The sequence below is a fragment of the Lissotriton vulgaris genome, chromosome 3_2, assembly GCF_964263255.1.
Source record: "Lissotriton vulgaris chromosome 3_2, aLisVul1.2, whole genome shotgun sequence".
NCBI classification, from domain to species: domain Eukaryota; kingdom Metazoa; phylum Chordata; class Amphibia; order Caudata; family Salamandridae; genus Lissotriton; species Lissotriton vulgaris.
Window position 1 is genome coordinate 183,908,382 of NC_141690.1, and position 27,609 is coordinate 183,935,990.

The 27,609-nt window shown below is 50.6% G+C and overlaps 1 protein-coding gene across 7 annotated transcripts in view; it reads right to left on the reverse strand.

Annotated features, from left to right (window-relative positions):
* SH3BP2 (SH3 domain binding protein 2) overlaps window positions 1–27,609 on the reverse strand; it is a 404,675-nt gene that overhangs the window by 101,685 nt on the left and 275,381 nt on the right. The window contains exon 2 of one of the 7 annotated variants that reach the window (XM_086964177.1): window positions 19,310–19,397. The exons of 4 other annotated variants lie outside the window; for them this stretch is intronic. In XM_086964177.1, the coding sequence (XP_086820303.1) occupies window positions 19,310–19,383 (74 nt within the window). In that variant the 5' untranslated portion in view covers window positions 19,384–19,397. Of the gene's footprint in view, window positions 1–11,623; window positions 11,829–19,309; window positions 19,514–27,609 lie in introns of those variants that run through there. 2 more of the 7 variants (XM_086964176.1, XM_086964178.1) reach the window with 2 other exon arrangements.

Genomic DNA, 27,609 nt, shown 5'->3' on the forward strand with positions numbered 1-27,609 from the left:
CAGTGAACTTTCCTTTAAAGACTGAAAATGGAATGGTGTTCGCAAGCAAAGAACAATCTATGATCTGTGTTCTTAAGACTGATTGAACTGTCACGCTATCAAACACATCTTTCGTGGCAATGCACATCAAGGCATGGCAAGCCGTGCCCTGGACAACCCTTTGCAGCAGATAGGGTCCACACCTTAAAGATGGCACCAATGTCTTTATCTGGTTAACATGGAGTTTCTTCTCAGTGATGACCAATTCAGTAGGAGGGGAGGGCATGCACACCAGTGGCTTACATGCCCTACAGCAGACTTTAAGGATGACCCCTGCGTTGGAGGATACTTGGCGATGGGTTGCATGAGTGCCGGAGGGGCCAGAAAAAGATTTAACTTAGAATATAATTCCGGAATGGCCTCTTCCAGGGTGCATAACCAGGGCCGGCTCTAGGCTCATGGTGGCCCTGGGCAAGGAGCATAGGTAGGGGGCCCGGAAGAGGGGGTCGGGGCGGAGCGCGCAGGCCAGTAAAGAGGGGAGGGGGTCAGGGTGTTTAGAAGTGGAACAGAGCCGGAGGCCACCAAATCCCTGCCAGGGGCCACCACACAAATATGTATCCATCCTCAGAGGATTAATATATTAAGGATATATATTGGCGTGGTGGCCCCTGGGGTTTGGTGGCCCTGTGCAGGTGCACAGCTTGCACATGCCTAGAGCCGGCCCTGGCATAACGCCTTTGGTATGAACTGTTTGCATTTTCTGGTATTGCTTGAATGGTAAATTTGTATACAGCAAGTGAAATGTAAAGAGGAATGTTTTGCACTTATACCCTCCTTTCCTCTTAAGTTTAGCACAAGCACTTCTAGCGAAAAGAGAGCATACCAATGTTTACATCATACCTAAAAAGTAGTGAAGTCAAAGTATTTTGCTAGTATAGCCGGTCATAGGTACTACGGGAGGACCATTCTTTCCTTTTTATACTGTTTTATTGTTCTTATTATTTTATTACGTACATTTGTGTACTGGTGCTTACCTCATGGTGGCATTTATCACCCTTTATGGTGTGGTTTATTTCATGGTGGAATGTTCCACCCTTTTATGATTTTAACAAATCAAATAAAAGTACCTTTATCTAGACTATGTGAGAGGGGGTTGGTCTGAGGCATGGTTGGCGGCAGGCATTCGATCAATGTTTGGCATTTGTGATTTGTAAATAAATAGGGTCACAGTTCACACCAACGTGGTGTGTCCCCTGGGAAGGGAATTATGGTCCGCTGACTCAGCCGTTCTCCAACCAGCTGAGAAAATTCTGACTAGCGTGCCTTGTGGCATCTCAGATGCGGTGGTTTTTACATTTTGATAGTGTCGTCTAACACTCCATGTCTGAATTGCTACTTTTCTTTTGATTCCTTGAATAGCATCACCTTGCATGCTGGCGGGAAGAAAGCTTCCAGACCGCCTGAAGCATGGGGGGGGGGACACAAGCCTAGGGGCGATGATTCTGCAGTGAAATGTACCCATCAGATGAATCTCGGTTGTCTAAACAGGTCTTCTGCATTTTTGTTTCACAGTGCCTGGCCTCATCCCAACGCTTACTGACACGCAATCGCACAACCCAAAGTGTACAGACAGAAAGGATGACACACTGCCGAGGGGGGGGAGGGGGGGGAGGGGTCGCGATTGAGGCCGGGGGAAGGGGGCGGCTCAGTCGGGGGGGAAGCCTCGGAGATCAGCTGAGAGCCCACGGTGGCATTTACAAAGTCAAACATCGTTTTTAGGTCTCGCCTGTCGATGCGCATGCGCATCGAGCAAGCGAGACTATAGGGGCTCATCGACTCTTTATCCAACTTGCAAGGAATCGTGGCGATTCCTTGCAGTGCACGAGAAATTTAAGCTCAATGCGCATGCGCATTGAGCTTAAATGCGCGTGCACATGCCCCCAGCCGCCTGCCTTGCCTACTCTCTCTCACAGCCTCCCCCAGCTCCGCCCCCTCACTACTTGATTGCACGGCCGCTAGGCCGTGCCTCCCCTACTCTCCTCCCCCCTCCTCCTCTCCTCCCCTGCCTGCCTGCCGCTAGGCCGTGCCTCCCCTACTCTCCTCCCCCCTCCTCCTCCTACTCTCCTCCCCTGCCTGCCTGCCGTGTCGCACCTCTCCCCTCTCCGCCCCCTCCCCTGCCCGCCGTGTTACGGTGAAAGGCTTGTTTGTTTATTTTACCCGCCGTGTCGCCGTGTCTCTGCTGCTTGCCCCTGTCCTGTCTCTCCTCCTCTCCCTCTCTATACCCTCCCCCTCCCCCCCACCACTCCCATCAAGTCCCTCTGGCCCTTCCCTCCTCCCCGGACCACACAGTCCAAGGATGCGCCAGCAGCAGCTCGGATTCCCGAAATACTTCCACTTTTTTCTCTTTAAACATAAAGCAGCTCGTGGCGTCCTTGGGGGTTTGGGGTCTTGGTGGAATTTTTCTCTTTAAACGCTGTCGTGTGAGCTTTTGTTATTCCGACCTCCCCCCGCCTGCTCCTTCCATGGCACAGGCCGAGGTCTCGAGCACAGGGAGGGGGGGCGCAGGCGGGTCCGACCAGGCCCTTACAGATGTTTAGAATGTTGTGCAAAACTAGAAATCGTGCACAGGGGGTTATTGATTTAAACAAGTTTCAAGTCTATTTTTTTCCTCTCAAAGTTCGATACAAGATTTTATAAAAAGATAATCAAACACACCCCTCCCCCCCACCACTCCCATCAAGTCCCTCTGGCCCTTCCCTCCTCCCCGGACCCCTCCTCCCCTGCCCCCTCCACCCTTTCTTGGTGCTCTGCAGCCCGCGGGGCCGACAGAGGTACCTCTTCTTTCGGTTTCCGCTCAACAACAAGGACCCGTTCCCTTCAGTCCCGGGCGCAGCTGCGTCTCTCCGTGTGATCTTGCTCCCGTGCCCCTTGCAGCTGGCAGTGCCAGGGTTTCTCCGTGCCTCTCTCGCGCCTGCTCTGCTCGCACCACAACAAAGGAGGCAGAGTTGTATGGATGTCTGGAGCGGCGGGCAGGGCAGGATGTGACCTCAGCTGCAGGCAGAGAGGAGACCCCCGTGCAGGGAAGCAGGAATCCTACACACGCTGGAGCCCAGCCAAGCCCCTCCCGCCTCACGCCCCCAGGCCGGGGGGCTCAATGTGCATTCCATCATAACACTCTATTTAAGAGTAACAGCATAACTCTTTGCCTGATGTCTGTTTTGCAAAGGGGCTCTACCGTCAGGTAGCACCGTTTACAGGTTTTATCTTCCTTGATGTGGGTGGGGAAGGCTCTCTCCTAAGTTGTTACAGCTAAATGTGGAATGAGCTATTTAAATAAAATCTTCCCAGACAATGAAGCAGGGTTTTCCGCCAAGGCTATTCAACTAACCCTTGTATGGTCCTGACTACACTTATAGAAACATATACATTGGTCTGGCCCAGTCCTACCAAACTGTGACTTTGGACATATATTAGGGTGTTATCAGGGTCAATAGTACTTACTATCGACAGTGGTTGTAATTTAAACAGTCTATAAGCAGTCCTCTGAAGTCATTAGATGTAGCTCACTCACCCTCACCCTCACTCACCCTCACCCACACTCACCCTCACTCACCCTCAACCCCTCACCCTCACTCGCCCTCACCCTCACTCACCCTCACTCACCCTCACTCGCCCTCACCCACACTCACCCTCACCCACACTCACCCTCACCCACTCACCCTCACTCACCCGCAACCCCTCACTCACCCTCACCCTCACTCACCCTCACCCACCCTCAACCCCTCACCTACCCTCACTCACCCTCAACCCCTCACCCTCACTCACCCTCAACACCTCACCCTCACTCACCCTCAACACCTCACCCTCACTCACCCTCAACCCCTCACCCTCAACCCCTCACTCACCCTCACTCTCACTCATCCTCACTCACCCTCAACCCCTCACCCTCACTCACCCTCAACCCCTCACCCTCACCTTCACTCACCCTCAACCCCTCACCCTCACTCACCCTCACCTTCACTCACCCTCAACCCCTCACCCTCACTCACCCTCAACGCCTCACCCTCAATCACCCTCACCCACCTTCACTCACCCTCACCCTCACTCACCCTCACCCACCCTCAACCCCTCATCCTCACTCACCCTCAACCCCTCACCCTCACTCACCCTCAACCCCTCACCCTCACTCACCCTCAACCCCTCACCCTCAACCCCTCACCCTCAACCCCTCACCCTCACCCTCACTCACCCTCAACCCCTCACCCTCAACCCCTCACCCTCAATCCCCCACACTCACCCACACTCACACTCACCTTCACCCTCACTCACCCTCAACCCCTCACCCTCACTCACCCCCACTCACCCTCAACCCCTCACCCTCAACCCCTCACCCTCCCTCACCCTCATTCACCCTCACTCACCCTCAACCCCTCACCCTCACTCACCCTCAACCCCTCACCCTCAATCCCTCACACTCACTCACACTCACCCACACTCACCCACACTCACCCCCACTCACCCCCACTCACCCTCACTCACCCCCACTCACCCTCACCCACCCTCACCCTCACTCACCCTCAACCCCTCACTCACCCTCAACCCCTCACCCACCCTCAACCCCTCACCCTCACTCACCCTCAACCCCTCACCCTCAACCCCTCACTCACCCTCACCCTCAACCCCTCAGCCTCACCCTCACTCACCCTCAACCCCTCACCCTCACTCACCCTCAACCTCATGCTAAAGATTTACAAAAAAACCCATTAACAATTCTAAAAGCACAACTCTAATGCTGCGAGACCTATTGCATTTCTAATGCTTGTTTAAAAACCTCACATCCGATGCACTGTTTTTAAACACCTCCCTTTTTACGTACCCCCCTCCCCCCCCCCCCCCCCCACATATAAGCAATCATTAGCGACGTAGGCACGTGGCTGATTCAAAAACGCACTGTCGAGAAAAACGTACTATTTACAGGAAAACACTCAGCACTTCACTTTCCTTTTCGTTTCTAAACCTGCCGTTAAAAGGGGCCAGGTGCCCCCTGCTGCTCGACGGAGACCACACAGGATGGGAGGGCACGGAGGATGTCCACTTGCATGCACCACCGCCCCGCCTGCTCGAGAACAAAACACCCCTCAATGCATAAAGGAAGGGCCAAACTCACCAGGAAGACCTGCTCGAAGGCAGCCTGACTGCTCCACTTCAGCGGTCACCGGATGGCCAACTCGACTCGGTCAGGATTCAAACACCGCTCGGAGAGAGAGGCTGAGCTGCTGGGGCCCGGCGGGGCCCTCCTCTCCCAGAGCAGGTATCAAAGATGCTTCACTCGGTCTGCTCTGATGAGAGGCCTCTGCCCGGCCGTGCCACGGTGGCCGGAGTCTCCCTTCTGCCTGGCCTCTCGAGGGAAGACTACAGCAGATAGGTGTGGTGCTGCTCCGGTTTACACTCTGACCACGTAGCACGTGCAGCTGCAGAAATATTGAGCGACATAAACGCTGCAACCAAATACTGCAGAGTCCAGAGCTGCATTATCGAGGCAGGAGTGCGAGGGGAGTCAGCAGTATTGACACAAGTGTAGGGGGAAATATTCTCATAGGAAAAGCACGTTTGACAAAGTCAGGTTATTATACCACACTGCCAGCACGCTATCCTCTGCAGTATTGTAAGTGCCAGCTAGAGGTAGGGTGAATGGAGATGTGCACTCAGGAGTATGGGCCTGCTACGCCGCCGGCCAACAACGGGTACATTTTGAATGCTGGACACCCCTCATCAGATGGCATCAACATCTTCATGCATATTATGTGAATGTTTTTGTATGTTAAAGAATGTGAGAACATTTTCTTCATGATTTGAAACAAGAACCATTTATTATTAATCAAATCAAACGAGCTGACTACTCCCAAAAAGTCCTTTTCGGGATAGTTCAGGATTTAATTTCTCCACAAGCACGTAACCAATCTCCAGCGGAATCACGGGACCTCTGTAATTCTCCGGCTAATTTCCACCAGGAGAAAATTACCTTAATTTACTCAAAATTCCCTACTGCCCCTTTGCAAAACACAGTGACCACCAGTCTAACGAAGAGCGGAAAAAAGAACCCCCATGTACACTAGACAGGTTCCAGACCCTTACTCCAGACGAAATACACAGCTCTCTGGCTGCAGGCAAGTCAGGGTCCCCCAGGGATCTTCGTCCACCATAAATAATATCTCTTCTGGCTACCTGGTGCGCCCCAATGCTCCAAGAGATCTTCAATTGCTCAATAAAAACAGGCAATATGCCGATAGAATGGAAGGCAAAATGTGTTCGGCCTATACTAAAAAAAGCTACGATAGATCAACAATCTCTTGGCAATTACCGCCCAATATCTCGGTTACCTCTTCTGGACAAACAGCTTGAAAGCCTAAAAAACAAGCAGTTGGCCTGGAGTCCAACTACATTCATGATCCCTCACAATCGGGCTTTTGCCCTGGGTAGAGTACAGAGATGGCGCTTCTGGCAGTGACCGACTCTCTGAGACTGGGGGTCGATGCAGGAATACCAGTTATATTGGGATTATTAGATCTCTCTGCAGCCTTTGATACCATCTCTCATTCAAGGCTCATGAAAGGGCTGCAGGAAATCAGTGTTCAGGGTGTTGCACTAAAGTGGCTTCAGCATTTCCTAACAGACAGACAGCAAACCGTCATCCAGGGCTCGTACTCTTCTTGTAAAATGAGCTTTAACAAGGGCTCATACTTGAGCCCCGCCTTGTTTAATATCTATATGGCCCCGTTAGCAAAGATTGCAGAGCATTTTGGCTTTTAGATTACATCATATGCTGATGATACCCAGCTAATGTTTACTCTAGGCCAAGACCTGACAATAGCAAAAAACGGTTTGCATCAGGAATGCTAGCTATCTCCAACTGGATGACTGAGCTCTGTCTCCAGCTGAATCCAGAGAAGACAAAGATCATGCTGCTGGGAAAACCCCCCGCCATCTGGTCGGATGAATGGTGGTCATACCAACTCCGTGCTATTCCGGTACCCCAACTAACTGTAAAGAATTTCGGAATAAAACTAGATGAAGCGCTTACGATGAAAGTTCAGATCGCGGCAACTACAATTTGCGCCTACTGCGCAAAATCTTTCCCTTCCTCCCCATGACAGTTCGTAGAACACTGGTCCAGGCCATGGTGATAAGAAGACTGGATTATGGAAATGCTCCCCTAGCAGAAGCTAGTGAATCACTGCTCTCCAAACTCCAGGTGGTCAAGAACACGACGGCCAGGCTTATTTTGAACCGCCCTTCTGAAACTCCCCTGATAAAGGAGTTGCACTGGCTCCCAGTTGCTTCACCTATAACGCCTTAAAAGGCAAAGGTCCGTTGTATCTTCAAAAAAGTTAAGGGCCTATGCACGAGTCACACTCTCGGATCCAGCGACAAAACCTTACTGTGTGTCCCTCGTATCCGCCAAACAGGCATTGGGGAGGTGGGGGGGCGCAAAGCCTTCTCATATCTTGCTCCAAGGTACTGGAACAAACTTCCACTGACCCTGCGATCCACCCCCACATACTGTAAATTTAGGAAATCACTAAAAGCATACCTATTCTGAATCCATATGATACGCACCTCCTGTTAGGATCCGATACAGCGCAGAGATGCCCCAGGTGAGTCGAGCGCTATAGCAACCATTAATTGGTGCATAATGTTTTTAAACTATGGACAGCCAACATGTTTCACCTCTTCTGGCAAGCAGGTCTGAGGCTTTTTCAAGGCCGATTTTGGGTGTTAGCTATGGCTCGGCTTGCACTAATCTTCAATATGATTGGGATGGGAGAGTAGTATCCCCCTATGAGTCTTAGTATTTCTAGTCTGAACAGCTCCCCAGTGCCAGCATAGGTGAGTATCTCTAGTGCTTCCAAAAAGTGAGCTGCTCCATAGTGTCACCACAGATAATCTGCTCCAGTGCTGCCCCAGATAAGCTGCTTCTGGCTTACCACAGGGGAGCTGCTCTTCAGTCTTGCCACAGCTGAGCTGTTCCATTCCTACGACAGGTGAGTTTCCACAGGCTACCAAAGGTTGTTGCTCGAGTAGTACCACAGGGGAGTTGCTCCAGTGCTTCCACCGCGAGCAGCTACCCAATGCTGCCATAGGTGAGTAGCTCCAGTGCTACCAAGGTAGGCAGCTCCAGTGCTCCCAAGGTGGGCAGCTCCAGTACTACCAAGGTGGGCAGCTCCCGTGTTGCCATAGGTGAGCAGCTCCAGGGCTACCAAGGTGAGCAGCTCCAGTGCTCCCAAGGTGGGCAGCTCCAGTACTACCAAGGTGGGCAGCTCCTGTGTTGCCATAGGTGAGCAGCTCCAGGGCTACCAAGGTGGGCAGCTCACGTGTTGCCATAGGTGAGCAGCTCCAGTGCTACCAAGGTAGGCAGTTCCAGTGCTACCAAGGTGGGCAGCTCCAGTGCTCCCAAGGTGGGCAGCTCCAGTGCTCCCAAGGTGGGCAGCTCCCGTGTTGCCATAGGTGAGCAGCTCCAGTGCTACCAAGGTGGGCAGCTCCAGTGCTAAGAAGGTGGGCAGTTCCAGAGCTAAGAAGGTGGGCAGTTCCAGAGCTAAGAAGGCGGTCAGTTCCAGTGCTACCAAGGTGGGCAGCTCCAGTGCTACCAAGGTGGGCAGCTCCAGTGCTACCAAGGTGGGCAGCCCCCGTGCTACCAAGGTGGGCAGCTCCAGTACTACCAAGGTGGGTAGCTCCAGTACTACCAAGGTGGGTAGCTCCAGTACTACCAAGGTGGGTAGCTCCAGTACTACCAAGGTGGGTAGCTCCAGTACTACCAAGGTCCAGTGCTACCAAGGTGGGTAGCTCCAGTACTACCAAGGTGGGTAGCTCCAGTACTACCAAGGTGGGTAGCTCCAGTACTACCAAGGTGGGTAGCTCCAGTACTACCAAGGTGGCTAGCTCCAGGTCTACCAAGGTGAGCAGCTCCAGTGCTACCAAGGTGAGCAGCTCCAGTGCTACCAAGGTGAGCAGCTCCAGTGCTACCAAGGTGAGCAGCTCCAGTGCTACCAAGGTGAGCAGCTCCAGTGCTACCAAGGTGAGCAGCTCCAGTGCTACCACAGGTGAGCAGCTCCAGTGCTACCAAGGTGGGCAGCTCCAGTGCTACCAAAGTGGGCAGCTCCAGTGCTACCAAGGTGGGCAGCTCCAGTGCTTCCACGGGTGAGCAGCTCCAGTGCTTCCACGGGTGAGCAGCTCCAGTGCTTCCACGGGTGAGCAGCTCCAGTGCTTCCATGAGCAGCTCCAGTGCTTCCACAGATGAGCAGCTCCAGTGCTTCCACAGATGAGCAGCTCCAGTGCTTTCACAGGTGAACAGCTCCTGTGCTTTCACAGGTGAGCAGCTCCAGTGCTTTCACAGGTGAACAGCTCCAGTGCTTTCACAGGTGAACAGCTCCAGTGCTTTCACAGGTGAACAGCTCCAGTGCTTTCACAGGTGAAAAGCTCCAGTGCTTCCACAGGTGAGCAGCACCAGTGCTTTCACAGGTGAGCAGCACCAGTGCTACCAAGGTGGGTAGCTCCAGTGCTACCAAGGTGGGTAGCTGCAGTGCTACCAAGGTGGGTAGCTCCAGTACTACCAAGGTGGGTAGCTCCAGTACTACCAAGGTGGGTAGCTCCAGTACTACCAAGGTGGGTAGCTCCAGTACTACCATGGTGGGTAGCTCCAGTACTACCAAGGTGGGTAGCTCCAGTACTACCAAGGTGGGTAGCTCCAGTGCTACCAAGGTGGGTAGCTCCAGTACTACCAAGGTGGGTAGCTCCAGTACTACCAAGGTGGGTAGCTCCAGTACTACCAAGGTGGGTAGCTCCAGTGCTACCAAGGTGGGTAGCTCCAGTACTACCAAGGTGGGCAGCTCCAGTGCTACCAGGTGGGTAGCTCCAGTGCTACCAAGGTGGGTAGCTTCAGTGCCACCAAGGTGGGCAGCTCCAGTGCTACCAAGGTGGGCAGCTCCTGTGTTGCCATAGGTGAGCAGCTCCAGTGCTATCAAGGTGGGCAGCTCCAGTGCTAAGAAGGTGGGCAGCTCCAGTGCTACCAAGGTGAGCAGCTCCACTGCTACCAAGGTGAGCAGCTCCACTGCTACCAAGGTGAGCAGCTCCAGTGCTACCAAGGTGGGCAGCTCCAGTGCTACCAAGGTGAGCAGCTCCACTGCTACCAAGGTGAGCAGCTCCAGTGCTACCAAGGTGGGCAGCTCCAGTGCTACCACAGGTGGGCAGCTCCAGTGCTTTCACAGGTGAGCCGCTCCAGTGCTACCAAGGTGGGCAGCTCCAGTGCTACCAAGGTGGGCAGCTCCAGTGCTACCAAGGTGGGCAGCTCCAGTGCTACCACAGGTGAGCAGCTCCAGTGCTACCACAGGTGAGCCGCTCCAGTGCTACCACAGGTGAGCCGCTCCAGTGCTACCAAGGTGGGCAGCTCCAGTGCTACCAAGATGGGCAGCTCCAGTGCTACCAAGGTGGGCAGCTCCAGTGCTACCAAGGTGGGCAGCTCCAGTACTACCACAGGTGAGCAGCTCCAGTGCTACCACAGGTGAGCCGCTCCAGTGCTACCAAGGTGGGCAGCTCCAGTGCTACCAAGGTGGGCAGCTCCAGTGCTACCAAGGTGGGCAGCTCCAGTGCTTCCACGGGTGAGCAGCTCCAGTGCTTTCACAGGTGAACAGCTCCAGTGCTTTCACAGGTGAACAGCTCCAGTGCTTCCACAGGTGAGTAGCACCAGTGCTTTCACAGGTGAAAGGCTCCAGTGCTTTCACAGCTGAGTAGCTCCAGTGCCTTCACAGGTGAGTAGCTCCAGTGCCTTCACAGGTGAGTAGCTCCAGTGCTTCCACAAGTGAGCAGCACCAGTGCTTTCACATGTGAAAGGCTCCAGTGCTTTCACAGGTGAGTAGCTCCAGTGCTTTCACAGGCGAGTCGCTCCAGTGCTTTCACAGGCGAGTCGCTCCAGTGCTTTCACAGGTGAGTCGCTCCAGTGCTTTCACAGGTGAGTCGCTCCAGTGCTTTCACAGGTGAGTCGCTCCAGCGCTTTCACAGGTGAGTCGCTCCAGTGCTTTCACAGGTGAGTCGCTCCAGTGTTTTCACAGGTGAGTCGCTCCAGTGCTTTCACAGGTGAAAGGCTCCAGTGCTTACACAGGTGAACTGCTCCAGTGCATTCACAGGTGAAAGGCTCGACTGCTTTCACAGGTGAACAGCTCCAGTCCTTTCACTGGTGAAAGGCTCGACTGCTTTCACAGGTGAGTAGCTCCAGTGGTTTCACAGGTGAAAGGCTCGACTGCTTTCACAGGTGAGTAGCTCCAGTGGTTTCACAGGTGAAAGGCTCGGGTGCTTTCATAGGTGAGCAGCTCCAGTGCTTTCACTGGTGAAAGGCTCGAGTGCTTTCATATGCGAGTAGCTTCAGTGCTTCCTCAAGGGAGCAGCTCCAGTGCTTTCACAGGTGAACAGCTCCCCAGTGCTACCCCAGGCGAGTAAATTCAGTGCTGGTACAGGCGAGCTGCTCTGCAGTGCCAGGACAGGCGAGCTGCTCCCCAGTTCCAGTACTGCTACAGGTGACAAAGTTCACTGCTAGCACAGGTGGGCAGCTCCCCAGTGCTACAGTGGAGTGCCTCTAAAGACGCAGCACACTCACCTGGAAGCAGGTTCCTGACGGAGAGCCGGTGGCATCAGAGGGCCGCAGACTCCTGAGGAAGAGCCGAGCCGGGGGCGTCAGAGGGCCACAGACTGAGAGCCGAGCCGAGCCGGTGGCGCCAGAGGGCCGCAGACTCCTGAGAGAGAGCCGAGCCGAGCCGGTGGCGTCAGGCTCGCCTCCTCCAAGAACCCTCCATATAAAGATTGAGGCACTCGAGGAAGTCCAAGGTACCAGAGTCCGGACCCGTGGGCGGCGGCACCGGTGAGAGCCAGTCAGCTATAAATAGCCTCGAAGACACACCTGCCGCACCTCGGTGGCCGCGCGCCCTCGTGTGACAGGCGACACGTGGGCGCGAGTACAGGAAGCAGCGTGCCAAAATACAGGTACTTTCACCCTTGATAGATCTGGAGGCGGGACGGTTCAGAACGGCGAGCCCGGCTGCAGCCTGGGGGCTCTCAGCCGGCATTGATACACACGGGGAGCCTGGAGCGCACACGGCGGAAGCAACATGTACTGCAAACGAGGAACTGCATGATAGTAGAAGATGACCGCCGTTAGAGTGAACCTAATGTGAAAATCAAATGTGCAACAAATTAATTCTGCAGTCATGCCTCAACTGTTGATTGGGGGGGGGGGGGGGGGGGAGGGGAGAACAAAGACACACACATTATGAGCCTATGAAGGCGCTGATGTGGGATGGTTGAGCGTTGACTTTAGGTACGGGTATGCCCGGTGAGAAGCAGACCTAAGGGTGCGGGGTAGGAAACGTATGGTTCAGGTGGCAGGGATGTCGACACCAGGCACTGCGGTGAGAGGCTGGGGGTTTGTCATCAAGGCACTGGGTAGGATGCACACAACAGCAGCGCTAGGAGGATAGGATGCGGATGTTAATGCATTATGTAGGGTGGTGGGATACTACCATACCTCTATGGACCAGGAATCTGGCATGCAGTTGTAAATGCAAGGGTGATGAGGTTGGGTTGCAAAATGCACCAGATGGAACGTGGACCACAAGACACCTGCCCTTAAAGGCCTTCAGGATCAGTGTAATGCAAGTATGTAGGCACAGTGTGAGAAGGTTGGGTAAACATGCAGACTTAAAGGCCTCTGTTGGGAGAGTGGGATGCAGACACTTATTACAAATAATGCACAGATGGTCAGGGCCAATGGAATTGCGATTCTGCGGCTGGTGCATTTACTGCACCATTTTGGATTTACCCCACTTTCACATACTCTTCCTCATAATTTCTAGATTTAACAAAAATATTGTTTCCGGCTCAAAGGGATAAAAATGTTCCCAGAGAATGTGCTGCATTATTACTGCATAATTTGCCATTTCCGTCTGCATGATTTAGATAACCCTATTGCATCATTTTGCCAATGATTACACACACTATACCAGAGGCCCTGGCAGTGGTAAATGTCTGGGGCTGTCATTATGACGATACAACCAATAATTCTAAGGGACGTATGAAATATTTTAGTATTTCATGGGTCCCTGTTAAATATGGATCATTGTACTACTGCATTGAATTTGCCTTTCTGTGGTATATGGCCATTGTCTGTTATACTTCTAGTTGGATGTATGACATTACAACACATGCTTTTACCACACATGCGGTTACAACGCAGGTTTTACTACGCATACCATTACAACGCATAGCACTTTGGGGTGCTGGATAGTGAAAAGTTTATTTTACTATTCCAACTCCAGTCCCCGTGGACACTAGGGAAGGTGTTGGATAGTAAATTAAATCTATTCTCTATCCTAGAGCGCCCCCCAGCGCAATGTGTTGTAATGGTTTTCGTTGTAAAACCTGCGTTGTAATAGCACTGCGTGGGAACACACTGATGATGCCCTGATTATGCACAGGCAATTCCATTTCTGTGATTCCTATTCTTTCTCTTCACAGTCCTGTTTCCTTCCAACCTCTCAAAGGTCCCCCTGAGAGCCTTGATCAGATGCTGATCAGCTATAGCAGATACACCAGGATCTCTTTATGGGGGGCACCCTAATATTTGTTCTCATCTGCCCCCGACATGCCTAGGAGGTAATAAAGGTACGCTTTTCATTTAATTTGTCAAATTATAGGTTTTAAATAAAGAAAACACCATTCCTGTCAAAAAGAATTTACGTTCCTCTAGTACTTTCTCAAAATTTCTGCAGACCAACAAGGCAGTGTTTCCCCAACCTCACACAGTGGCGTCCCGGATTTAGTCTCCCAATTGGTAACATTTCTGCAAACATTCAACTGTGGGACCAGTCCTCTGTCTTGATTCAAGAATCTAACACTGGGGACTAACCTTCAATCTTCTGCCAAGAATGTGGCAATCCATACTAATCCTCAATCTTGATTTATGGTTGTGACAATAGTCCACATCCTCAATCTTGGATCAGGGACTTGACTGTGGGACTAACCCTCAGTCTTAAGTCTCAGATCTGACATGGGACTACTCCTCAATCTTCAATCGGGTTCTGACCAAGGGAATAATTCTCAAACCGATGTCAGGGATGTGACAGTGGGAATACTCCTCAATCTAGATTCAAGGATTGAATGATGGCACGTCTCCCCATTCTTGACCCAAGGATGCAATGAGGGGACACATTCTGTCTTTAGTCAAGGAAGCAATGAGGCTAATTTGCAATCTTGAGTTAAGTGCACTTTTTGGCATCAGCACTCTATCACAACCAATTCTTTGTGGAGTTTAAATTGCATCTCTTTGACAGGCAGTATATTTAGATGTAGACCTAGACATCTTGAGGCCGACAGCATGCTCAGGTATCAAACTGAAACTACTGAATGTGCAAAGCTACACAATACTGCCTTTGGATAACATGGTGTCATACTGGTGGGGCCATAAGTATGAGTGACTGTACGGGTGAGTGAGTGGATGTGTGTGTAAACCTAAGAATCAGCGAGTGTGTATGTAGTTATTGCTGTTGGAGTGTCTATGGTTTTAAGAATGGCAGTCTGTAATTTAGAGTGGGTGTATCAAAGGTTATATTAGGGTATGAGAAGATGCATCAATGTATCACATGGATGAGGTCATCAGTGATGTCATCAGTGATGTCATTTAAGACGTCATCAGTGATGTCACTGACCATGTCATGAGTGATGTAATATGTGACGTCATCAGCAGTGCATTGCGGGGGCGCGAGTTATAATTAGCAGAACTAACTATAACGGAGGAATTTCTATGGTTTTGTATGAGTGAAATGTCCAGCTAACTATAGCACCCCTGAAACCTATGGTTCTTTTCAGTGAATTTCTAAGGTTTTTTAAATGCTAATTTCAAACTAATAACGTGCCTGAAACCTATGTTTTTTTCAGTGAAGTTCTAAGGTTTTTCAAATGCTAGTTGTGAACTATGCCTACAGAGGTAGGACATGTAAAGACAGAAGAAAAAACGCACAGAAAGAAGCAAAATAAGTGCAGAATGAAGCAACTAAAGTCCACAAAGAAGAAGAAAAGTGCATGAAGAAGCAAGACGTGCAGAAAGAACCAAGAGAGGAGCAGAAAGAGGTCTTGTTCCAAAATTATCCTGTGCCCACTACTTTTTCAGACGGGTACTGGTGGTAACTGACTTTGACTAACCAGGCCTAGAGCCAGTGCTATGCTAAAAGACACTTAGAATACATTGAAAACACCTACATACACTAGGGAACACTATGCTTTGGGGAACCCTGTGATTAGTATGACCTCCTCTGCAAGGCCCTAGAACATAATAGGGCAGGGGGATTAAAACTACCTCTCAAAACAAGCTACGGGGCGCGTTGGCACAGTGGTGAAAGGAGGGGGATCCTGAGGTGACAAATGTGCAAACACGCCCTGCGGCCGTTTTAAGTTTGAGATGAAGTCCCCTTAAATCCCGACGGTCCCTGGGGTCCAACTAGCCAACCAGGTGCTGCCAGTAAGCGCCACAGAGCTGCATGGCAGAGAGGTGTTAAAAGGGGCGTGGCCTGGCCCACCTCTCTGCAACGCAGCTCTGTGGCGCTGACTGGAGGTACCTGGTGGGGTTGTTTGCCCCCAGGGACCCTCAGAATTGAAGAGGAATTAATTCCCTAACTTAAAACACACCACAGGGCGTGTTTGCACACATGTCACCTCAGGCCCCGCCCCCTCCCTTCTCCACTGGGCAAATGCGCCCTGCGGCGCGTTTTAAGTTGGGGCATTAAGTCCCCTTGAATCCTGAGGGTCCCTGGGGTCCAACTAGCCCACCAGGTACCTCCAGTAAGTGCCACAGAGCAGCGTTGCAGAGAAGTGTAAAAAGGGGCGTGGCCTCTGAACACATCTCTGCAATGCAGCTCCCTGGCGCATACTAAACAGAATTACACCACATTTGGCAGGAAGCTTGACTTTGGTCTGCAGTTGTGCTTTTTGTGATTTGGTGTAAATCCGATCAGTAGTTTTTGAGGAGGTTAAAAAAAAATTGTACATCTGGACGGTTGGGTCTGCAAGAGGCTCGAGAAACTCTCGGAGGAGCACCAATTTAAAAATAAGAGTGTTTTCATTGGAACAGGTAGCTTTATTTCCCTCTGGCCATCTCACTTCACGGGAGCGAGCGCTCTGGCTGGCTGCCATCAGAAAAATGTTGCAGGCAGCCATTGACAGGACTTGGGGACTTAGTCCCGTTTCCTGATGTAAAAAAGAAAAGTAATATAAATGGGCAGGGTAGGGATACCCTGACCCCTTAAGCCCCATGGGGTGGGGGGACCCAAAAAGACCCCCCCTGAGCCAAAATCAAACAAAGAAAACCAGCAATTACTCCCACAATCCTGTAGTACTCCCACAGGTTCGAAAAATACAAAAACTAAAATGGTGGCCGGGCCACATTAATTGATTAATTATAGGCCCCGGGGAGCCCAACCCCATAGACATCAAATGCCCGGGCTGAAATTTGCATATAAGGAGAGGAGGACCACACAGCCCCCTACCAGAGCCTTCAGAGGCCCTGTGGACATTGTATCCCGGGGCAGCTTTCAATAATAAAGGGAAGGGGCGACAAGCGGCCTTCCTCTCGACTCATCACCTGCCTCGAGGAGCCCACCCCTGGGCCAACATTGCTCAAAATGGGGAAGAGGGTATACCCCTCCGTGAGCCATGACAGGTCGTGGGAGCCCATTTAGGGGCCGAAATGTTTGAAGATGGGGGAGGGGGCCCTTTCATAAAAGAGAACGGCCCTCGGTGACGGGTGCCAAGAGGCCCCCCATCTCTTTAATTTTAGCAGTGGCCCTGGGTGATGGGAACACCAGGCCCTAACAAGGCTCAGGGAGAGAGGCCGCGCGGCCTCCCTCCTCTTTAATAAAAAAAACCTAAATACAGCCCTGGGGGTTGTGGTCCCCAGGGCCTAACAATTCTCAGGGGGGGATGCCACGCTGGCCCCCTCCCCTTTCATAAAAAAACACCCTGGGTAATGGGATCCTCAGGGCCTAATGAGGTCTGGGGATGGGGTCCCCGGGGCCTAATAAGGCTCGAGGAGAGGGGACGATGTGGCCCACCTTCCCTTTAAAAACATAAGGTCCTTTGGCCAACACCTCCGATGTGCACAGCCAAAGGCCATGCATGGCCAGGGGTTGAGTTTACGTATGTTAATAAAATATTACTTAACATTAAAAAAAAACGAAAATTTCACTGAAAAAAACAAAAGGTTAAAGTAATGTTCTATTTAGGTGTAATAAGAAGATTTTTTTTAAACCTTCAAAATTCACTGAAAACTAAACAAAAGGTAAAGTAATATTATAGTTAGGTGAATATGTCAGTGACAATATTAATGTTTTGAACTAACTAAACACAGATATTCACCTGTTCTAGTTAGCAGGACATACTATAACTAACCCCCACCATGCACTGCTTATGACCTCACATATTAATGACATCACTCATGACATGTTCTTTTACATTAGTTATGACATCACTGATGAGATCTCAAATGACATTACTGATTACATCACTGATGACATCATACAAACTTCTTTTGTGCACACTGCTCTATAAACAGGTACAGCATTAGTGCCTTGAAGGTAAGTGCAAAACAGCTCAGGATAATATCAAACATCATTACTACTATCATACAAACAATCCCATAGGTAAAGTAAGCTTGTGTTATGTGCAACACTGACCCAATACCACACACTTCACGGGTAGCCGAGATCCAGTCGACTATGAACCATAGATTAAAGGCTAATCTATCCTGCACACTGTGTTCAATCGGTATACAACTATTCAGGGAAAACCAAGTTCCTCCAGAAACTGAAGCCTCGTTACATAACAAATGGCCTACTATGGACAGTTTTTACCTGTATCAAGCCCCTGATAGTCACTGAACCTACATTGAGAAATGAAGTGACATAAGTAGAAAATTGGGTACTGTTAACACTGCTTTCTCTTTAGAGAGTTTACTCTGTAATACACTGTTTGAAAACAGTGAAACTGTCATGAAGAATACACCACAAATGTGTTTAAAGAGCGACTATTCACCTAAAATAACCAAGGTCTGAAGGTGCTAAAGATTATACTACCTGCAGCCTTCATACTGTAGTGAAAACTTGACACATAGTCCATCTTCTGAAGCAAACCAAGCACATGTACATAGGTTAGTACCTGGTGCACACTCTCCTTTATGTTAAGTAGAAACTGTGCTACTGAGACGATTCTGTCTAATAACTTGAGGCTGCTTACAATACTAGTATGTAGTACAAAAAATCTTTGCCCTGCTGGAAAGGTTTTCTGCAGTACCAAAAAACTTGAGTGGAACATACTGAACACAATCGTCAACGGTCACCTGCACACAGAGTTTACTCTTCAATACAAAGATTTATAACGTGTTCAAATACCTCTACACACCTATGGCACATTAGGAGCACATACATTTTGTAAACACTTACACCGATCAGCTGGACACAGGCTGTAAAAATTAGATAGAAAAGTAACATGATAGTTACAAGCACTATGTAAAATAAAAAACAAACTAACACACTCATTGGATGACGTCATCAGTAATGTCAAATTATGTCATAGAACATGTCATGAGTGATGTAATATGTGAGGTCATAAGCAGTGCATGGTGGAGATGCAAGTTCTAGTTAGCTATGCAAACTGGTGATTTTTTGTGTTTTTTTTTAAAGTTCAAAATGTTAATTTTGTCACTGGCATGCACATGTAGCAGGTAGTACTGGCTTGTTTCTGATTATATTCATTTCATCTGACTGCCAGAAGTTGACTGAGTCTCAAGGAATAGGAGAACATTTTTTTTTTTTTACAAAGATTGATTGAGAAACTGAGATCAGAAACACATTTCTTCAGCTCCATAGCCAATGCGTTGGTGCTCCTTTCACAAAACATTTTGCAGTCATAAATCATATGAACAGCAGCAAAAAATAAGATTTACAGTTTCAATTTTCAAATACTAAAATTCGAAATCAGGATTAAAGGATTTTTCTGGTCTGATATCTTACTTGTGATCACACAAAATCCATTAGTATGGTAGATATTGCTGTGAGAGTGCAGTTTTACAAAGCAGAATCAAAGTCCAATTTCCACTATAGAACTACAATTCACTGCTGGCCTAGCCACTACAATGGCCGGATTTCCTTTAGATGATGTTATCAAAACGTCGCTGATTGTTTTTACAGTGAATCAAGCATGTCAACTTGAACCGTCAAAACATAATAACACAAGTACTGACCTGGTGTCTGAACGGCACATCGCTTTCTTTTGCATGGTGGCCCCAAATGACCGCGATCTTCTCACAGAAGCCATTTGCTAGCCCGTGTCCGTTGAAAAGATAAACATATTTCTAATGCATAATTCTGAACCAACTGGAGTTAGCGCAAGGTTGTTCGCAGTTCCAAATCACACCAAACAGTATCTGCTCAAACTACAGCTGCCCTTCACCGTGCTCAGAGAGAATGTGGGCAGCTAGGGCTGTGACTTATTTCCTCTGGTTTTCTGTAACTTCCTGTTTCCAGGGGTCATCAAGCGCAATAATCTCGTTCACAGACTTCCTGGCTTTCCAGAGTGCTGCAAGTCTCACCCGCCAAGCAAAAACCTGTGTTGGGTGCTCAAAAGGGACTTTCCTCTCAGTGCTACGAAACCTTACTTATCTTTCCTGCAACAAAAAATGAGTAAGGGAGCTTTGGTTCGAAAGACACGTGCAAGGGAAGGCGGAAATAAATGCATAGACATAAGCCTACGCCAGGCTTCTTGTGAAACTGATTGTATTGTATTGTATTGTATATTGGATTTATATAGCGCCTTATCACCCAGGGGTCTCTAAGCGCTTAGCAGAGGATGAGCACAGTACTAATAGGGGAGAAAGTTAGACATTACCCCATGCCTCCTGAAACAGCACAGTTTTTAGCTTTTTTCTAAAGGGTAGTAGGCTTGTTTCTTTGCGCAGGCTCTCTGGCAGATTATTCCATGCACTGGGAATTGTATAGGAAAACGTGCGCCCTCCTAGAGAGGATAGTTTAAAACGCGGACAGACCAACAGTGCAGCATCTGTTGATCGCAAATTCCTGCTGGGAGCGTACGGGACTAAACGTTCCTTGATGTATTTTGGGGCGTGTCCGTACAGGGCCTTATGCGTAATGCATAGGCCCTTGAATTTGGCCCGCTGTTTCACCGGCAGCCAATGGAGTTTGTGAAGTCGGGGGGTGGCGTGGGTCCTTCTGGGTAGGTTGAAGATTAGCCTGGCAGCGTCGTTCATGACTATCTGAAGTCTGCTCAGCAATTTTTGAGGGATACAGACATACAAAACGTTGCCGTAGTCCAGACGTGCCAGGATCAGTGCTGATACTGCTCTCCTGAGCGTGTCTGCCGACAGGATAGGGGAGAGTTTACACAGTTGTCTCATTATGCCCACACATGTGCCTACTACGGCTGAGACGGATTAGTTACTTACCTGTAATCCTAGTTCTCTTCCAGGGGTATCCTCATCAAAGTCATAAGCATTAGAATATTCCCGCCTACGTGCGGGACCCCGGAAACACTATATTATATGTGCCCCACATATAAATACACATATATATATAAACCATATATATATAAAAACAAGCAATAGCAGCCAAATCACATTAGAGCTGAAATATGCTGTGAAGAATTTCCACCATACATGAATAATAAGCATTAGAAACAGGAGAAAACAACACTAAGTTTGTTTAGGAATTGTTTTAATGCTCAAAAAGCAGTAGAAATTCACAGAACTCACTGGAAGCATAGGAAGCTCCCAGGCTGCATTGCAAACACACAGTCTAACAAGACTGAAAAGCTAATCTGTAGCTAAATAACAAAAAATGACACTGTGCCTTTAAGGCACTCATGACCCCCTGAATCCCATCATGCCTCAGGAGTGGCAGTTAGGCAGTTGTTCTTTTCGGAGACTGAAAACCAAACCCAATAACACTTAGGTCAACAATATCTCCTTACGAACGAGTATTCTTTGCCCGGGGAGGCGGGAGGGTTGCTTATGACTTTGATGAGGATACCCCTGGAAGAGAACTAGGATTACAGGTAAGTAACTAATCCTTCTCTTCCAGGGGATCCTCATCAATAGTCATAAGCATTAGAATAGAATAGCGAGCCTCTCCTCATCTCTGCGGGCAAAGGAAAGAGAAGACAGAAATCTCCTCAATAAGCTCGAGTAGACAGAATAGACTACCCAAACAGATTCCTCAAGGAGGCTTGCCCTACTTGAGTGTCAGCCCTGGAATCAGAGTCAAGGCAGTAATGCCTCGTAAAAGTATGCACTGATTTCCAGGTCGCGGCCTTGCATATTTCAGACATGGGAACGTCATGCAAGAAAGCCACCGTAGCCGCCTTCCCTCTAGTGGAATGCGCTTTAGGAGACATCAACAAAGGTTTTCCTGCCAGTTGATAGGCCAGCTTAATGCAAGAAACAATCCACCTGGAGATGGACCTCTTTGCCGCTGGAAAACCAGTTCTCATAGCACCATAGTTTACAAACAGTTGGTCTGTTTTCCTAATCCCTTTAGTCATTTCCAAATAAAACTTCAGCACTCTTTTAAGATCTAATGAGTGAAGTGACCTTTCAGCCGGGGTCGCCGGATTTGGAAAAAAGGAAGGGAGGGTGATAGCCTGATTGATATGAAAATCAGATATTACTTTAGGCAAGAAGGAAGGATGAGCCCTCAGAACCACTCTGTTATGGTGGAATACCGTATAAGGTTCCTTTGCACAGAGCACCTGTATTTCACTGACCCTGCGTGCAGAGGTAATCGCCACCAAAAAAGCTGCCTTCCAAGATAGATGTTGTAAGGAAGCTTTGTGGATTGGCTCGAAAGGTGGAGACATCAACCTTGATAGAACTAGGTTCAATTCCCACGGAGGAGAAGGATTTCGTACAGGGGGGTACACCTTCTTCAATCCCTGGAGGAAATCCTTGACCACTGGAACCTGAAAGAAAGACACCTGGTCAGGCGACTTCCTGTAAGCCACAATAGCTGATAAATGCACCCTAATGGAAGCGTACTTTAAACCAGCTGTTGCGAGTGAAAGGAGGTATGGTAATATGACGTCCTCCTGCCCCTTAATCGGATCCAAATGCTGATCCCTACACCACAAGTAGAACCGTTTCCACTTGAAGGCATAGGATGCTCTCGTGGACGGTCTCTTAGCCTCCTTTAAAATGCTCATACATTCAGGAGGCAGGTTCAAATGTCCGTATTGCAGGACCTCAGGAGCCATGCTGTTAGGTTCAATGATGGGAGGTTGGGATGCATTATCCTCCCGTACATTTTGCTCAACAGGTCTGGCCTGCAAGGGAGTCGTTTGTGTGGACACACAGACAGATGTAGAAGGTCCGGATACCACCACTGTCGAGGCCAGTCTGGAGCAATTAGGATCATCTCCATGTTCGTCCTGAGGAGCTTGGACACCACTCTCAGGATCAGAGCCAGGGGAGGAAACGCGTACGCGAACATCCCTGTCCAATCCAACAGGAGAGCATTCCCCAGCGTCCCTGGTCTGTGGAACCTGGACGCGAAGGCGTGGCACTTGGTGTTTTCGTCGTCTGCGAACAAGTCTATGGACGGACGCCCTCAGCAACGAAAAAGTTCTTCCACGACCTCTTCGTTTAGCACCCAGTCTGGCTGATCTTCGAAGTGCCTGCTGACTGCGTCTGCCTTGACGTTCAACTCGCCCGGAAGATGCACCGCCGCCACTGTGAGACCTCGAGCGAGGAGCCAATGCCATATAGTTTGAGCCTCTCGAGACAGTGGGCGAGATTTTGTGCCCCCTTGCTTGTTCAGATAGAACATGGTTGTCGTATTGTCCGTCTGAACCAGGACTGAGCTGGATGTGATCGCTGGCAGGAAAGCTTTGAGAGCCAGGAATACCGCTCTGAGTTCCAGCATGTTGATGTGGTATGTCTGCTCCTGCGCAGACCACCGGCCCTGAATCTGAAGCGGGCCCATGTGTGCTCCCTAGCCGTGCAGGGAGGCATCTGTAACGATAGACAAGGGTGGGATGGGTTGATGAAACGGCACTCCCACCATCACATTGTGTCTCCGAGTCCACCATCGGACGGACTCTTTTGTCGCCTGGGAAAGATGGATACGGTCCTCCCAACGACCTGTGGTCTGGTCCCACTGATCCTCCAGGGCCTGTTGCAGAGGACGCATTCTCAGCCTGGCGTGTGGGATGAGAAAGATGCAGGACGCCATGGAGCCCAGCAGAGACGCTACCTGTCGTGCTGTTGGAGGACGAGACTCCAGCAGAAACCCGCACTTCAGGTTCATGGAAGAAAGTCTCTCCTCCGAAGGAAACGCTCTTCCCACGCTTGTGTCCAGAACAGAGCCGAGGTAGTGGATGGATTGCGTAGGCAGCAGGACTGACTTCTCCAGGTTCACATGGAGGCCGAGTCTGTGAAGCTGTTGCAGGCACAGATGTAGATCTTGTGTTACCCGTCCCGGAGATGGACCCTTCAGGAGCCAGTCGTCCAGATATGGGTAAACGAAGAGACCCTTCTTGTGAAGAAACGCCGCCACCACCGCCATGCATTTGGTGAAGACTCGTGGTGCGGACTTGAGACCGAAGGGTAACACCTTGTACTGGTAGTGTTTGTGCCCCACGACAAACCTCAGGTACTTTCGATGTTGCTGCGCAATCGGGATGTGAAAGTACGCATTTTGAAGATCCACCGAACACATCCAATCTCCGGCTTGTAGATGAGGACATATTTGGTGAAGCGCCAACATGCGGAACTTTTCCTTGACGATGACCTTGTTTAGGAGTCGTAGGTTGAGTATGGGTCTGAATTTGTCCTCCTGATCTTTTTTGGGGACAAGGAAATATCTGGAGTAAACTCCTTTGCCTTTTAGAGCGCGAGGAACTTCTTCTATCGCTCTTTTTTGCAGTAGGATTGTCACCTCTCGACGGAGCAAGCTCAGTTGGTGAGGACAAGAGCTCCTCGGAGGAATGCTCTTTGGAAGAGCACGGAAACGTATCCTGTAACCATTTCGCAGTATATTCAGCACCCACTGATCTCTTGTGATGCTGACCCACTCCTCCAGGTGTTGAGATGCACTTCCTCCCACCGGAGTGGGCAACGGTGTCAGAGGAAGCCACTGTTCAGGCCTTTCCTCCTCTCGGGGCGTTGGAGGATTGCTGGCGGCCCCCTCTGCCTCTGCTGGGTTTACCGTGAAACTGGGGTTTTCCCTGAGCTTTGTTCTGCGACCACTGAGGGGTTTGAACCCTCTGCTGGGCCCCTCTCCCCCTGTTGGACTTGAAGCGGCGTTTGAACTCCTTCTTCTTCTCCAAGCCCACCGCCTTCACCGTGTCCAGCTCAGTCTTCATTCGGGTCATTTCCTCGTCTGCGTGTTCCCCGAAGAGGGCAGAACCCGAAAAAGGGAGATTCAGAATCCGATGCTGGGCATCCGGCTTCAGCCCCGTAAGGCGCAACCAGGCCGACCTCCTGGCACAAACTCCATGGGCATAGGAATGGGCCGACAGTACCGCCCCATCCGCGGCCGTGCTGATCATCTGGTTAGCCACCAGACACCCCTCCGTAACAGTTTCATCAAAATCCTGCTGATCCTCTTTCGGCAGCTTCGCTTTGAATCTCTCCATCGAGTCCCATAAGGCCCTGTCATACCGACCCAGGAGCACAGCTGCGCTGGAGACTTTAAGAGTGGAAGCGGCAGAGTTGCAGACCTTCCTACCCCAGGAGTCTTGGGTCTTGCTGTCCTTATCTGGCGGGACTGAAGACGAACCAGCAACCGCATGTGTCTTCCTTGCCGCAGCCACGATGACCGAGTCCGCCGGAGGGTCAGACCTCACAAACACCGGGTCAGAAGCCGCAGGTTTGTACTTCTTCGTGATGCGTGCTGGCACTGCTCTGATTGAAGCCGGGGTCAGGAAAACGTCCTTGACCGGATCCAAAATCCCTGGGACCAGCGGCAGTAGAGGTCTGGAGATGGCCTTTTTGTGTAATGTTTCGAAAATGACTGTCGTCGTGACTTGAGGAACAGACATTTCAATGTTTAGCTTAAGCGCACCTCTGTGCAGAACGTCCAGGTAAGTGCCGATATCATCCACCGGGGAGGACCTGGACGTTGGACTGTCTGTTAAAGTCGGAGAGTAGTCCCTCTTCGACGACCTGGTAGATGAAGTGGAAGAGGTAGACGGGGTACGTCTATGCCGATGGTGAGAACTGCGTCCCCGCTCCCTCGACTTCCTGGGACGCTCCTCCCGTCTGGGAGAGCGCGACCTGACCCGATCCCTTGGACGATGGTCTCTTCTAGGCGATCGGGACGCCCTGGGCGATCTGGACGGAGACCGCACAGGAGATCTGCCCCGAGGGACAGGGGCCTTCCGGCCGTCCAGTCTAGGGTCTTTTGCAGGCGATCTAGATCTTCCCCGACCGTCCCGCCTGGCTTCCCTTGTAGGTGAGCGGGACCTCCTTGGCGCTCTGGAGGGTAGATCCACAGGTGTTGAACGCCTGGGAGGGCTACGTTTGTCCATCTCCTCCACCAGGTCTTGGAGAGCTGACCTGTGGCGTGGGCTGGCATATTCCTGCATACGCCTGGTAGCCCCGTCTCTCCAATGGTCCAGGGACCGGTACCATCTTGGCGACAGCCTGATGCGTCCCGCAGAAGGGTCCGGCCGCCGTTCAGGAGTCCTGTGCACCGGGCTTCTAGATCTGGAATGTGCAGTAGAGGAGCCCGAGGACCGATGAGAAGAATGGTGAGAAGCAGATTCTGTCACCATGATCGTGTCCGAGCGCCTCGACGCCGAACGCTCACTTCTCGCAGCCGACCGCTTCCGAGGGGTCGGGGGATCAAACAACCTCGATCCCGAATGGCCCTGCGAATGTTCATAGTCTCTCGACGTCGAGCGGCGACGAGCAACCGCCGACGGAGTCTTCTGCCTCAACGACGAGCGATGGTGTCTGGTCGTCGACGGGGACCTCAGCCTCGACGCCGAACGTCGCTGACCTGTCGCCGACGGAGGCTTTCCTCTCGAAGTCGAATGGCCTGTCGTCGACGGAGCTTCCTGCCTCGACGCCGAACGGCGATGGTCCGTCGCCGACGTAGAGCCATGTCTCGACGTCGGATGCTTGTGCGACGACGGCGGAGGGGTATTGGGCACCCTCGACGCCGAACGCCGCTGCCGCACCGACGGGGACCGTGTCCTCGACGCCGATCGACGAGCACCTGTCGACGGCGGAGGAGTCACCTTCCTCGACGCCGATCGTCGCCTGGTTGACGATGGCGAGGTGACGTCCCTCGACGCCGATCGTCGCCTGGTTGACGACGGCGGAGGGGTAATGGATCTCGACGCCGACCGTCGCCCGGTTGACGGTGGCGGAGTAGCCTTCCTCGACGCCGATCGCCGCCCGGTTGACGACGGCGGAGGCGATTTCGAAGACGCCGCCTTCAAAGACGTACCTGGCCTCCCTCTCGACGGCGAGCCCGCCGTCGACGGCAGCTTCCCAGAGGAAAAGCCTTCCTGTGGATCTGTTCGTGAAGACTTCTTCTTTGAAGATGAGTGGGCCTTCTTGGAGCCCTTCTTCACTGGAGATCTCCCTCTTGAAGCTCTGTGGGCCAGGCCATAAATCCGAATTCTCTCCCTGTCCTTGAGAGTCCTGCCTGATAGGTTTTCACAATGTGGACAGGTTTCAGGATCATGGTCATCAGGCAGGCAAACAAAACAGACCTCGTGGCTGTCTGTCTTGGCCTTCTTGCTGTTGCAAGAGGGACATTTGTCAAAAAGAGATGGCATTTTCGAAGTAAAATGCCCTCCAAAACTGCTCAAAAAAGGCAGTATCTTACTTGACTAGGTGGTAGACGTCGAAGTAAGAGCAAAAAGCTTGAAAAAGAAGCAATTTTTCTGTAGAAAATCAGAAAAATCAGTGGAGCTGTGTAAACCAGGGTCCTTCACTGAAGGAGCCGGAAAGAACAACTGCCTAACTGCCACTCCTGAGGCATGATGGGATTCAGGGGGTCATGAGTGCCTTAAAGGCACAGTGTCATTTTTTGTTATTTAGCTACAGATTAGCTTTTCAGTCTTGTTAGACTGTGTGTTTGCAATGCAGCCTGGGAGCTTCCTATGCTTCCAGTGAGTTCTGTGAATTTCTACTGCTTTTTGAGCATTAAAACAATTCCTAAACAAACTTAGTGTTGTTTTCTCCTGTTTCTAATGCTTATTATTCATGTATGGTGGAAATTCTTCACAGCATATTTCAGCTCTAATGTGATTTGGCTGCTATTGCTTGTTTTTATATATATATGGTTTATATATATATATGTGTATTTATATGTGGGGCACATATAATATAGTGTTTCCGGGGTCCCGCACGTAGGCGGGAATATTCTAATGCTTATGACTATTGATGAGGATCCCCTGGAAGAGAACTGGTCTGACATAGTGAGGTTGGCATCTACAATCAGACCTAGGCTTTTCACTGCTTCTGCTGGTACTGGGGATGGCCCTAGTTCAGTGGGCCACAAGAGATCGTTCCAAGGG